The 13997-nt window shown below is 36.5% G+C and overlaps 1 protein-coding gene across 1 annotated transcript; it reads left to right on the plus strand.

Moving 5' to 3' along the window:
- Positions 1-1723: 1723 nt before the first annotated feature.
- Positions 1724-4896, plus strand: LOC143547657 (putative serine/threonine-protein kinase PBL25). The gene is made up of 3 exons (XM_077039032.1): positions 1724-2320; positions 3705-4664; positions 4867-4896. The coding sequence occupies exons 1-3, from the start codon at positions 1724-1726 to the stop codon at positions 4894-4896; spliced, it is 1587 nt and encodes a 528-aa protein (XP_076895147.1).
- Positions 4897-13997: the final 9101 nt, after the last annotated feature.

Consider the following 13997-nt stretch of genomic DNA (forward strand, 5'->3'; position numbering starts at 1 on the left):
TATATAATTATGCAGTTTGGAAACCATCACTAGCACTAAATATTTTTGGTATTATGCTTGCATGCATGTGTTATATGAAGTTAGGGTGTCTCACAGGAAACAACCTCTTTATCTCTTGGGATAGGGTATGGTTTGCTTACATCTCACAATTTTCAGACCCTACCAATATTTTAGCTATGGGTGAGATTATATTGTGTGTGGTTGTAGGTATGGTTATGGATTTCATTCTCCGTAGAACACCTCAAATTAATTCCATCCACCCTCTTAATTTTTTTTCACCCTACATCACCTCCACCTCCCTCTCACCACCACTCACTACTACCATCAACCGCCGTTACAACCCATCTCCCACCACCACCGCCAACAACCATCGTATATCATGCGCCGCCCATCACCACCTCTCATCACTGCCATCAATCATCGCCCCCGGTGCCCAATACCACCGCACAAATCGCCATTGCCACCACCCTCCCTCGCATGCACCGTTCACCACCGCCACCACCTGCCACCAGTAACCACCATTTTCATCCACTGCCCGCCACCACCGAGCGCCGCACCCCACTATTTATATTCCTTCGTCTTTTCATGCATACCCAACGGTACAAAGTAATGATTTATTCCCTTCTCGCATGTTAACCAAACATTTTGATGGAATGGTAATGATGCAATCCATTCCTTTATTCATTCTATTACCTCGTCCATTACAGTCCTTTGTCCATTCCATTACCTTGTACATTTCATTCCCTTGTTCTACGAAAGACCTTTAGGGTTGTCCTACAGCCAAAACTTGGAACCAAAAAACACCTGAAAATAAGTTGGCTTGGATTTTGATAGCTCGTTAAAACTACCCAATTGACACTGAAAATAGTTTGACTCCACACCTAACATTAGATCAGCGGCCCCTTTTAAAATGGGAATTGAAGATTGGGTTACACTTGTAGTAGCTTCTGCCATGTCAAGAAGGAAGCAAAGAAGATTATCACACACGTTCTTTAATCGTGATGAACTGATATCACTATGTTAGAGTAGAAAGTAATGTTATCAAGATAATTGAAATAGATTCAAAACCACAGACTAGTATTCATCATCTTATGAAGTTTCAATATGTAAATAGATCCTCATCCTACAAAGGAAATTGGAAACAAAACAATAATGAGCAATAGATGAAATCATAACTGAAACAACTTGTAATTATTTTTATGTTAAAATCTGTTCATTAGTACTCGGTGCATATTCTAGTTTCATTTTCATTCTTGCTTCCTTACTAACATTAACATGTACAAGATCCAAAACTCTCATTCTCACTTAATGCATAATTTTGTAGATGGACCTTTTGAAGATCCCACTAAGCAAAATTAGGCAGGCCACAAATGATTTCGATGAGGCATACTCTGTTGGGTCTGGCGGGTATGGTATAGTATACAAAGCAGAACTTGAAGTTTTAAATACTCATTTTTTGTCATCAGTGGAATGGAGGTGTAAAGATGAACTACCCAAGATAAACAAGACTGTAGCTATAAAACGCATTTTTAGTAGAGCAGACGAGCAAGGCAAACAAGGGTTCTTAACAGAAATTGAACTGCTAACTAGTTGTAAGCATCCAAATGTCGTCTCTCTTCTTGGCTTTTCTAGAGAAGCTCGTGAAATGATAATTGTTTGAGTACGCTTTCAATGGAAGCCTGAGTGATTATTTGGGTAACGGGGGTAAAACGGTCAATCTTACATGGAGCCAAAGAATACAAATTGTCTTGGTATTGCTCATGGGATTAATTACCTTCACACCAACATGGAGGGAAAACCAAGGATAATACATAGAGATATAAAGAGTGAGAACATTCTATTAGATGAAAATCTGAAGGCAAAAGTTGCTGACTTTGGGCTCTCCAAATTCAATCATATGAAGCAACAAGCTAGCACTGTCTATACAAAAAATATTGCAGGAACTGAGGTTTATATGGATCCAGAATATTTGACTACATACAAGTATAAAAGGGAATCTGATATTTACTCCTTTGGAGTAGTTTTATTTGAGGTCCTATCTGGGAGTTTGGCCTATGATTCAGTTTACATTGGTGAAAATGAGAAGGGCCTTGCACCCATTGCTAGGAGACGCTTCAATGAAGGAACACTAAAGGAACTTATAGATCCTAAAATAATTGAAGAAGATAATGATTACACTTTTACTTTAAATAGAGGACCTAACCAAGATTCTTTTGATACATTTTCAGAAATTGCCTATCGATGTTTGGCAGAAACTCAAGCCAGGCGTCCAACAATGGAAGACATCATCGAGAAACTTCAGAAAGCATTAAACTTGCAAGTAAGTTGATATTTAAAACAAATTACAATATTTCTCTTCATATTCTTGTTTCCTTTTAAAACATACTCTGCTCATTAACGTAGTAGGATTCAATCTTCTTTGGTTTAGGATACGTAAAGCACAAACATTTATTTCACATATCCTGATGATAGTCAAAGTCGCAAGGTCCAGTAAAAATGCTAAGGGTTGGCTAGCTAGTCCCCTAGGTGCAAGAGATTTTAAAAACAACGACTATAACAGAGTAAACATCAATCGGAATTCGTTTGGTCAATAGTTCCTCGGTTCCCTATTTCATTGTGGTTCCCCAATGAACTCAACCCCCCCCCCCCCCACCCATCGACCCACCCCCACACTCACATTTGATAGACAGTTGGCAGCCACCAAATTCAACCGACTCAGCAGTTGAGGACACACCGGTTTGAATATAATTAACATCAACTGCCACATATACTGCACCTTCCATCTGCCTATTTTTCTCCTTTGTTCAGCATGATCTTCGGCGTGCATGGAGTCCCTGCTGCGGCTTCATTTTTCTCGGTACCACAGGCTGGGCAGTGTTCCCGCTGACATCGCCTGGCTCCCGCCCCCATTAATGCCACCACCCTAATATGAACTAAGTTAACTTTAATTTAACCAATACTTGGCATTATGCAAGCCGAACTTCTTTACTGGCTACTTTTCTGGTGTACTTTGTTGGGATAGTGCTAAATTTTCTTCTCTGATAATACCACTCATCTTGTTGCACCTAGTTCTTACATTCCGAATTCTTCCGACTTGCGTTTCTTCAACTTCTTGAGTTATTTGTTGTCTAATCCAGCTATTAACATATCATATACCTAAACAAGTAGCTATAATGGCCCATCTAAAATCTTTTATAGCCATTCCTGATCATGAAGGCCAAACTTCAAATACCATAGCCTTGGAGCTTGTTTTAGACTAGATAAACTCTTCTTTAATTCCTAAACCATGCATTCCTTCCCAGTTATCTAAAAGCCCTTGGGTTATGACATGTAAATATCTACATCAAGATCTCTAGTTAGATGCAAGTCATCTGCAACTACGAGTCTACAATACTAAGCACCAACTAGTGAGAAGATCTCATTGTAGTCGACCCCATGTTTATGCTGTACCCTTTGACCATTAACCGTGTTTTTTTTGTATCATCATGCAAATCCTTCAACCCATAGAGCTTTGTTGTTTTGTGGAAACTTTGCAAAACCAAAGTTTTGTCGTTCTCAAATGAATCCGTTTCTTCTTTCATAGCTTGCACCCACTGTCGCGACTCCCTTACATTGACGGATTTTGAGTAAAACTAAGGTTTTATAGTCATCGTCCTTGCCAATGTGTACAACATTCTCATTCATTATAATACACAATGTTGCAGGGGGAAACAATTGTACTATGGAGGTTCCGGCTCAGTGATATAATGTTGGCTACCGAGAACTTTGCTGAAACATACTACATTGGTTTAGATTCAAATAATAAGGTGTACAAAGCTGAACTTGATCATTTTGGCAACAATGGTTTGTTAGCAATGGAAGGGAAGAACAACGATGAACCATCGAAGAAACATATCACTGTAGCTATAAATCGCTTCACTATTACAAAAGGCGGGCCAAGAAAACGTATTTTTTTTGCAGAACTTGAAATGTGTGCTAGTTATAAGCATCCCAACATATCCTCTCTTCTTGGCTTTTGCGACGAAGGTGATGAATTGATCCTTGTCTATGAACATGTTCCTTTAAGCCTCCGCGACTATTTAAATAGTGCATGTAGTTTTACATGGACCCAACGTCTACACATATGCCTTAAAATTGCATGTGGTCTCGAGCACCTTCATTCCAAGATGGAGAACCAGCAAAGCATAAGTCACAACGATATAAACAGTGCCAACATTTTGTTAGACAAGAACTTTGATGTGAAAATTGTTTACCTAGAGATATTCAAGTTGCCTCCAACAGATCAGGAGGCACACACAAAAGTGTATAAAGATCCGGAATATGCAAAGACATTGAAAAGAAAATCAGATGTTTACTCTTTTGGGGTTGTTCTTTTTGAAATATTTTGTGGGAGGGTGGCATATGATCCCGTTTATATGAAAGAAAATGACAAAGGGCTTGCGCACATTGTACACCAATGTTTCAACGAGGGAACCATAGATAGAATAATAGATCCAAAGCTAAAGGAAGGAACTGATGAAGACATTTTCACTTCTAGTGGAGGACCTGATCAAGACTCTTTGAACATGTTTTTAAAAATTGCATATCGATGTTTGGGAGAAGCCGCCAAGCAGCCTACAATGCAAGTCGTGATGAAGGAGCTTGAGAGTGCGCTAAGCTTTCAGGTACGCCAATATTTTCTTCTCTTCGTATTCTTGATCATTTTTTTAACTATTAAGTACTAGCTTTTGAACCCGTGTATTACACGGGAATTGTCAAATGAAAAAAAAATAATTAACGCCATTATTTGAAATAAAGACACAAAATTATTAAAGGTAAAAAGAAAGCTTACTATATTAATTATAAAAGAAATTGTTGAAACTTTAGGTGTCAAGCCTACATTTCTCTAATTCATAATCTCCTATCTCATTCATTCTAGCTATCTATGAATGATGAGTCAAAACCATTTTGTCAATTGAGTTATGACATAGTGTGAATTTTATTTATTATTAAGTTAAGTATCATTTTCATAAATGAGGTTTGACTAACTATGCAACTTTAGTACCATTTTAAAATTTCTTGTATGTCAACACCTAATGTTTCCAAAATCATGCTATTTTAGCACTTTCATGAACACGGTTTGTTTTTTCCATTAAGCCAATACAAAATAGTAACTTTTTATTTCTCATTTATTTAACCTGTGGTAAATGAGCCAAATCGAATAAAACTAAACAAATCGAATCACCTTTTTAACCAAAATAAACGACCCGAACTACTTTTTTAATGAAAGTAAATGATCTGAACCGGTTTTTATAACAAAAATAAATGAACCGAACCACATTTTTTTTAACAAATAAATGAACCGAACTACTTTAAAAAAAAACAAACAAACCGAACCACTTTTTTTTAACAAAAATAAATGAACCGAGCCTCTTTTTTTAGCAAAAATAAACGAACCGAATCATTTTTTTTAACAAAAATAATATACTAACCGAACTCCTTTGTTAAAAAAAGAAATGGCTCGGTTCGTTTATTTTCGTTAAAAATGGAAAATAGCATGATTTTGGAAACGTTAGGTGTTGATCTGCAAAAAATTTAAAAAAATGTTCTAAAGTTGCGTAATTGGTCAAAACTCATATATGAAAATAATACTTAACTCTTCAGTATTTAAAGGTCTGTAAATGTCACCTTTATAATCACCTTTCAAAAAATGTTGATGCTAAATAGAATCAGCTATAGGGTTGGTGGTTGTTTTTCAGCATTGTAGAAAATATATATTTAGGTCTGCATTTATATTGTTAATGACATTATTCTCTAGATTATTGTCTATATACACATTAATCATCTTTTAAATATTGTTACATGAGAAATTACATTAAGTTCATACTTTCCATCTTGTGTAGTACACGGGGTGAAACATGGAAAATATACATTTCATAAGTCGTGAACTGAAAAGCAATATAATTCATAAGTTTTGCTTTGTACGTTAAATTAATTCATAAGTATTTTGAGAGTCACAATTGAAATAATAGAACTTATTTATTTTTATTATTTGACAAATTCCATGTAATACACGAGTTCAAAAGCTAGTTAAATATATAGTACAAACAATAAGAAATTTAGAATCTCAAATTCATATTTATATGGAAAACATAGAAACGGATTAAATATTGTTATGAGTTCAATATTGCTATGAGTTCAAAGAAGTAGTAAAAACATATTCAAATGGATTCACAACAATAATAAAACCAAAAAAGTAGAACTACATAGAATGATTTGGTATATGAAAGTAGCTGCTATGAAAGTTGTTTATGTATATGACCATGTTTCTTTTGCTGAGATTGATTATGTGATTAATTTTTATGAAATAAAAAAAACCAGAATTTATGGTTTCCAAAGAACAAACAACTCGGATTATATTTTTTCAGAAAAAAACATGAATTGTAGGATTCCAAAATTTTTAGGTATAATTAATCATGGTTTTAATGTTTAAAGGCTTTAGAATTATTATGTTTAGAAAATTAAATTAATGATTCAAAATTAAACAATCACATTAATTGAAAATTTATATTAAATAGCACAATAAACTTTATATACATATGAAGTGGGAAGCTTTGTATAATTCAAATTGAATTCATGAGCCGCTATTGTTAAAAAAATGTTGAATTTTTTAATAAAAAGTAAAGTATACATTGAACGTATTAAATTGTTGTAAATGATCATTAATTTGTGCATAATATCTTGAAATACATTGAAAATGTTGTAACTCATGGGTCAACCATTTTCACCCATGACTCATGGATTAAGGAGAAAAGGGACTAGAAAATTAAGATAAAATTTTATACTAAGATTGAATGTGGTTAACTAAGCATTAATATTTTTATTTATTAGTATAGCACGATTATGCTCACCCATGTCACGTGCTCTGCTGTTTGCATTAACATAGAAGGCTATGTTCATTATCAATGTCTCCATCAACATTCATGTACAATAGAAAAAGTTAAAACAAAGTACATGTTGCATTTAGAGCATTCTTAACCTATCTTTCATCTTCATTTATATAATTACATTAAAAAACATTACATTTCTTTCTTATGTTTAATTAAATAATATTTTTTTATACTTTTGTCATTACAGTTTTCTCTCTCCACCATATAATTTACAAAAAATCACTACATTTTTCCCAAATTTACAAAAATCACTATCTTTTCTCTCTCCACCCTATAATTTACACTCACAACCATTCAAAACCCCACCTTATAATTTACAAACTCCTCTCACAAGATTTTGGGGGGATAGGATGCAAGGCCGGCCATTAGGGGGCTGGGTGGTCGACGGCTACTGGCCAGACACCCCGCTATGACCATTTTTTCTTTTAAAATTGTATGTATTTTTATTAAAACAGTATCTATATTTAGTGTTTAAACTCAATTACATAACAACCACTAGCTTGGTCTAGTGGTAAAGGAGTATTACTCCCAAACAAAAAGTTATGGGTTCTAGTCTCATTTGAAACATATTTAATCACATTTTTATACAAAAGTTTTTTACACAACTTAAATTATAACCAAGTAAGCCCATATCAAAATTAAATTGTTTAAACCCAACAAAATACTCATTTTGCTTAAGGCCCAAAAAAATTTCGCCTTCTGCTCAAAATTTTTTTTGCTTTCTCAGAGCCGGCCCTGATAGGATGTGAATGCTCTAATATCCGCAAACAAGCACGTATAAACTTATTTTTATTTTTTGGTTTCGAGTGTCAAGTCCCAGATCGATACTCAAACACGAACAAACGAATAACTCTCATATATATTAATCAGAAAATCTAACTCAAAAATTTGATTACAAACTCTCAAACCCTAACTCGGTTTGACTCTTGATGAACCCTAACTCGGTTGCACCAACTTCTCTTTTTCTAATGTCTAACCATAACTCGGCTTATATAGACTAACCAAGCTTGCTAATTAAGACATTACCAAATATAATAAACCCTAATAATTCTTGGGCTGGGTTTACACTTGGGCCAAACAACAATTGAGCCAATAATCACCCCCCCCCCCCCCCTAATCGTTGTATCCAACTCACCCAACTCACCCCCTAATTTCCTACTCGAAATTGGCGGGTCTTCAACTTCACGCTTGTCATCATTCTCTTGATTCTTCTAAGGCTTTTCTTGATCTCTTGCAATGTTCTTTGGGCTCCACTTAGCTTGAAGTAACGCTTGCTTCATTTGATCATTACTCGTCTTCCCTTGGGCTTGAATCACTTTCTTGACCACGCTTTTAGTTTCTTGAACATTCTTCTTTGGACTTTGAATTTTAGAACTTGGATCTTTGATTGGAATCTGACTCGTAACCAGCTTGTCTTCTTTCAGTTCAACACTTTGAAGATCCCGACCTGCAAAATTCTTCATTCCAATGATAGCTCGTTTACCGGGACTTGCTATCTTAAGGCTAATCTTGTATAATTGGTCTTTGGTCCTTATCATCTTCATCAAAAGCTTAGCTGTATCATCTTTAATGGTTAGCAAATCATGTCTCATGTGAATCTCGCATCCACCTTCCGTTGCTTGACCAATGCTTATGATATTGCACTGTAAGCTCGGAATGTAGTAGACATCGGTCAACAGACGCTGCTCCCTTGTCTTCCCTTCAACTAAGACCGACCATTTTCCCCGAATATCAATGCAAGATTCATCTCCGAACTTCACCGTTCCCGTTTCTTGTTCATTCAATTCATAAAAGTACGCTTTATTACCCGTCATGTGACTCGATGCTCCGTTGTCGAGATACCAAACATCTTTCTCCATCGGCTCAGTTTCGAAACGCTTTGGAATCACACCGTCTTCATTCAGTAAAACCGTCTTTTGATCACTTTTAATCATAAATAAAGTTGGATCAAAATCATAAACTTTGTTCAAATTAGATTCTTCCTTTTTCTTCATACGTTCCGGGCACATAGTCGCAAAGTGACCAAACTCATCACAATGGTAACACTAAATCTGTGGATCTATCTTTTTTTCCCCTTTGACGATCATTGGTTCTTCTTTGTCCCTTATGACTTGACCCATGATCTTGACCACCTCGGTTTTCGCAACCATCTTGGTCCTCATCGTCTCGGTTTTGACCTCCAGTTTCACGGCCTCTTCCACGCCCCTTTGAACTCGGCCAACCCTTACCTCGGCTACCGGACTTATCATACGACTTGCTTTTATAACTACCTTCTGATCGATTGAAAAGTAATTGTCCTTGTGAATTTGAAGCGCGCTCTCTCCCTCGTAAACGTTCCTCGAACGCCATAAGTCTTCCAATAGCATCTTCAAACATCAAACTATCAAGATCAACACTTTGCTCGATTGAGGCTACGAGTTGGAAGTATTTGTCTGGAACCGCATCCAGTAACTTCTTCACCAAGACATCTTGCTCAAACACGTGACCTAGACTCGTTGCCTTTGAAACCATACTTGTTATTTTTCTTGCAAACTCGTCAACAGTCTCATTTTCCGCCATCTTGAGTTTCTCAAATTCACTTTTCAACGTTAGCAGTCGAGCCTTTTGAACTCGCTCGGCCCCAACATACCGTGCCTTCAAAGTCGTCCATATATCTCGGGCATTCTTGTATTGAGAAATCTGAAGAATAATATCACCATCCACCATTTGAAACAAAAACGATCTTGCTGTTTTATTCTTCTTCGCATCAATAGCCGTACCCTCTTCTGGTTGAACAACTTCCCATAGGTCTTGATAATCCAATATCGTTTCCACCACAATAGCCCATGTGATGTAATTAGTTCCATTCAACTTTGGAACTTGCAGTGATATCCTCCCACTCGCTTAGGGTTGGATTACCGGTCTTTCTTTGTCACCTGACATTGACGTCGTCAAACCCCTTTTACTCCACTTCTTTGAAACAAATACAAGCCAAAAATAATTCCGAACAACTTTTCAGAACCAAACCAACTTGCTCACAAAATTAAATTAAATCTTTGGTTAAAACCTAACTCGTTTCACCCGTATAAAACAAACTTTGAATTGAACCCACTTGTTCAATAAAAAAAAGAGGATCTAACTAGCTTGTTTAACCAATGAATAAATACTTGAACAAGAAAACATATATATATATAAACCTGCTTGTTTATTCCTTTTATTTTCATTCTTGTCTGCACTAGAAAATACCGAAGTGAATTCCACGTTCACTTTATGTTTGACTTCTTTATTTATTTATTACCAAAATTAACACACCAAAAGAACTTGTTTAGTCTTCTTCCTCCCAAGAAAACAAACAGGTAACAAAACGAAACTCCTACACAGTTATCGTTTCCTCCTTTTGTGTTTCAGTAGCAACGATCGAACCAATATTCTTGTTCAATCGTGAATCAGAACTAGCTCCTAGAACCCGGTGACGCTAGCGGCAACGGAGACAGCTACGGCGACCCTACGAACTTGGTGGTCACGGTTAATCCGGCGTACGCGGCGGCGGTCTTCTTCCCGAAGCACTTGTGCCTGACTCTCACAACGGCAACGGGCTCTTCTTCCGGCAGCGACGGAGTCGATTATCGATTTCTTGAACTTGGCTCTGATACCAATTCAAGTCCCAGATCGATAATCAAACATGAACAAATGAATAACTCTCGTTTATATTTATCAGAAAATATAACTCAAAAAACTGATTACAAACTCTCAAACCCTAACTCGGTTTGACTCTTGATGAACCCTAACTCGGTTGCACCAACTTCTCTTTTTCTAATGTCTAACCATAACTCGGCTTATATAAACTAACCAAGCTTGCTAGTCAAGACATTACCAAATATAATAAACCCTAATAATTCTTGGGCTGGGCTTTACACTTGGGCCAAACAACAATTGAGCCAACAGAGTGGGGTTACCCACACTGGCGAAGCTTACTTAGGGCCGGGGGAGGCCCCCCTGGTTTTTTTCGGGTAGTAGTGTAAATTTACCCGTTTTTGCCAGACTTTTTTTATGCGTAGTGTAAATTTAGGCGTTTTTGGCCGAAAATTTGAGTCCCCCCTGATGTCTTAGTCTAAGCTTCGCCACTGGCCAGAAGGTTCCACGCCATCTTTTGAACTCGCAGACTGAATGTCTCATGGTTCACAGGAATACGTCCTGAAAGAACTCCATATTTCACTTAAAGCTATTGAGTCTGCCACAGAACACTTTAGTGAAAAGAATTGTGTGGGAAGTGGTGTATTTTGGAAGGCATATAAAGGAGAACTTCCATTTCCACAAGATAATGCTAATGCTAGTGAAGGCAACACCATTGTTGCAAAGCGATGGGATAACAAGTTTGATCAAGGAGATCATCAATTTCGGAGAGAAGCTAATATTCTCTTCAAATGTAGACATGAGAATCTCATTGGTCTTCTAGGATATTGTAAGGATATGGATGAGAAAATCATTGTTTACGAGCATATGCCCAATGGAAGTCTTGATAAATACTTAAAAGCTGCTAATCTTACATGGATAAAACGGATCGGGATATGCATCGATGTTGCAAGCGGATTGGAATTCCTTCATCTAGGTGATGTAACACGAATGAAGGTGGTACACAGGAACATTACAAGCTCTAGTATACTACTAAATCATTATTGGAAGGCTAAAATTTCGAAATTGGAGTTGTCTTCTTTAGACTCACTACGTGATCAGGACATGGAACATGTCAGTGACAATGCCTACCTTGATCCGCAGTACAAACAAGGTTTCTTAACCAAAAAATCAGATATATATTCATTTGGTGTGGTTTTGTTTGAGATATTGTGTGGAAGATTGGCATGGGTCGAGGATTGTAAGGATCACACTCAGTCTTTAAGCCATTTGGCTAAAAGGTGCTATGAAGAAGGAAAAATTGATGAGATAGTGTATGGTGGGATAAAAGAACAAATCGATCCAGAATCATTGGCTGCATTTACAGACATTGCTTATAAATGCTTACACGTCAACAGTGAAGAACGGCCAACAGCGCGTGAAGTGGTGATACATCTCAAGAAAGCATTGGATGTCCAAGTAAGTTTTCATTCTTTCGACAAAAAGTACGGCTATCTTTCAATGTATGTATAGTAAACATATTATATGTATTTGTTAAAAGTGATCAAAAGATACATAAAACAATACACAAAAAAGATGTGGGATCTTCACAAATTGGTTTCATGGAATATGGTTCTTGTGAATCAACATTTTTCAAAGTACATATGAAACATTTAAAATACTTTTATAAAGTTGGTGATTTACTTGAAAGCCAATTATTGTAGATACATATTTATTTTATTCCTTAAAGTAGAACTCATGGAGAAAACGAATTTACTGATAGTATTTGTTTCAATATATTATATATACAGAAAGAATACGAATTTTGGGAGACACAGCTGCCTAAAAACTACCGAGAAATAATCCAGATGTCAACAAACCCGGAAATCTATGCTACCGAAAAGAGAAAAGATCTTTATGATACATTCCCTAAAGGAATTCTCATTCCAGAGGGCAAAGTGGTAATCATCTTGTACTGCTATCTCATATATTCCATGCATGTTTTGCTAAAAAGGAGAAAAAAAAAAGATTTATATCCAATGAGTTTCATAATTAATTCATGTCGTTCGTTTAATCGTTTTCATTTTTAATGCTAATAACTCTAGAATTGTTGGAAGTCCTTGTTCCAAAATCGTATACATCCTTCACAAACTTATAACCTATTGATTTAGTGGTATGTCACAAAAGTAAGGTTGTAGTTTGAAATTAGTGCAAGGCTTAAGAGATATTAGTAAAAAAAAAAATTGTAGGTCCCGAAATCGGATCCGACAAACGAACGGAATTGTTCTTGATAATGTTCGAGACGGGTACGGTAAATCGAACAATAACAAATAAAGATAATAAGTATAGTGAACGACTCCGTAATTAATTAAAGATTTATAATATTAAGAACGAACCGACCCCACCCAAGGTGAGCTCCCCTTGGATGAGTGATTACACCATAAGAACGCACACATAAATAAAGCAACAAGGTCCTATTTATAGCAAAAACATAAATATTCTAGAAGATCTCCTCCCCGCTAAAACTAAGCGCGTGCATTGAAGCTCTCGTCTTGTATCCGGTTTTCACGCTCACTTTATTTGCTTGACCATAATATATTTAACGGGTTTCGTCATATTAATATCGCAAGTCACAAACATTAGCCTTACAATCACCCCATTGACTTGTGATACAACGTTTTCAAACCGTGTCTTGCATCTTCACACATCACCCAATAAATCGAAGCCTCTTCGGTTCGATTCACCCCCCCCCCCCCCTCAAGGTATGATCCACCTAATTCATTCATGAAGAAATTCCCGCCTCTTTATCCATTCTCTCGGATCTTAAGCAATATAGGTTGAGAAGAGCTCAAATATCCACAAATCAATTTCAAATTACCGAATTCAACGGTCAAATGACAAAGCTTATTAATTCGTTCGAAGTTCACCTTTCGGATCCAACTTCTCGAACGCCTTAGAAATAGCAAGCTTTGAACACGGTTAAACAATGATGAAAACTCGAACAAGTTTGACTTTTTTGAGTTTGGTCAATCCAAACATATAATTATTTCTCGGCCCAAAAACATCTTGCAAACATGTGGCTCGTTCACAATTTCTTGTAATAACCGAAATGATCAAGAGAATTACCTTTATTTGGATCAGGCCCAAAATAAAAATTTAATCTTTCTAGCCCGTAAAGTTTTCAATAACCCAAAACAATAGTCTAGCTCAGATGATGTTACAGCCCAACAACAAATTTGGCCCATAACAGGTTTCATAAAAATCTAGCCCAAGCCCATTTCCCTTTGCAAATTATATTAGGGCACAAAAACATAAAGATACCTTTAGTGATGAAGTCACAGCTGCCACCCATTTTAATCCAGCCAAAAAAACCCGGCGGAGTTCACCGCCGCCACCGGAAATAAATGCTTTGACCGACCAGCCGTATTCTGACACCTTCATGTCACCTCCACAGCCATTACCCCGTCGGAAAACCAA

This window comes from Bidens hawaiensis, unplaced genomic scaffold (genome assembly GCF_021521415.1).
Source record: "Bidens hawaiensis isolate Kalapana, Puna unplaced genomic scaffold, B.hawaiensis_p1.1 tig00014774_1, whole genome shotgun sequence".
NCBI lineage: Eukaryota > Viridiplantae > Streptophyta > Magnoliopsida > Asterales > Asteraceae > Bidens > Bidens hawaiensis.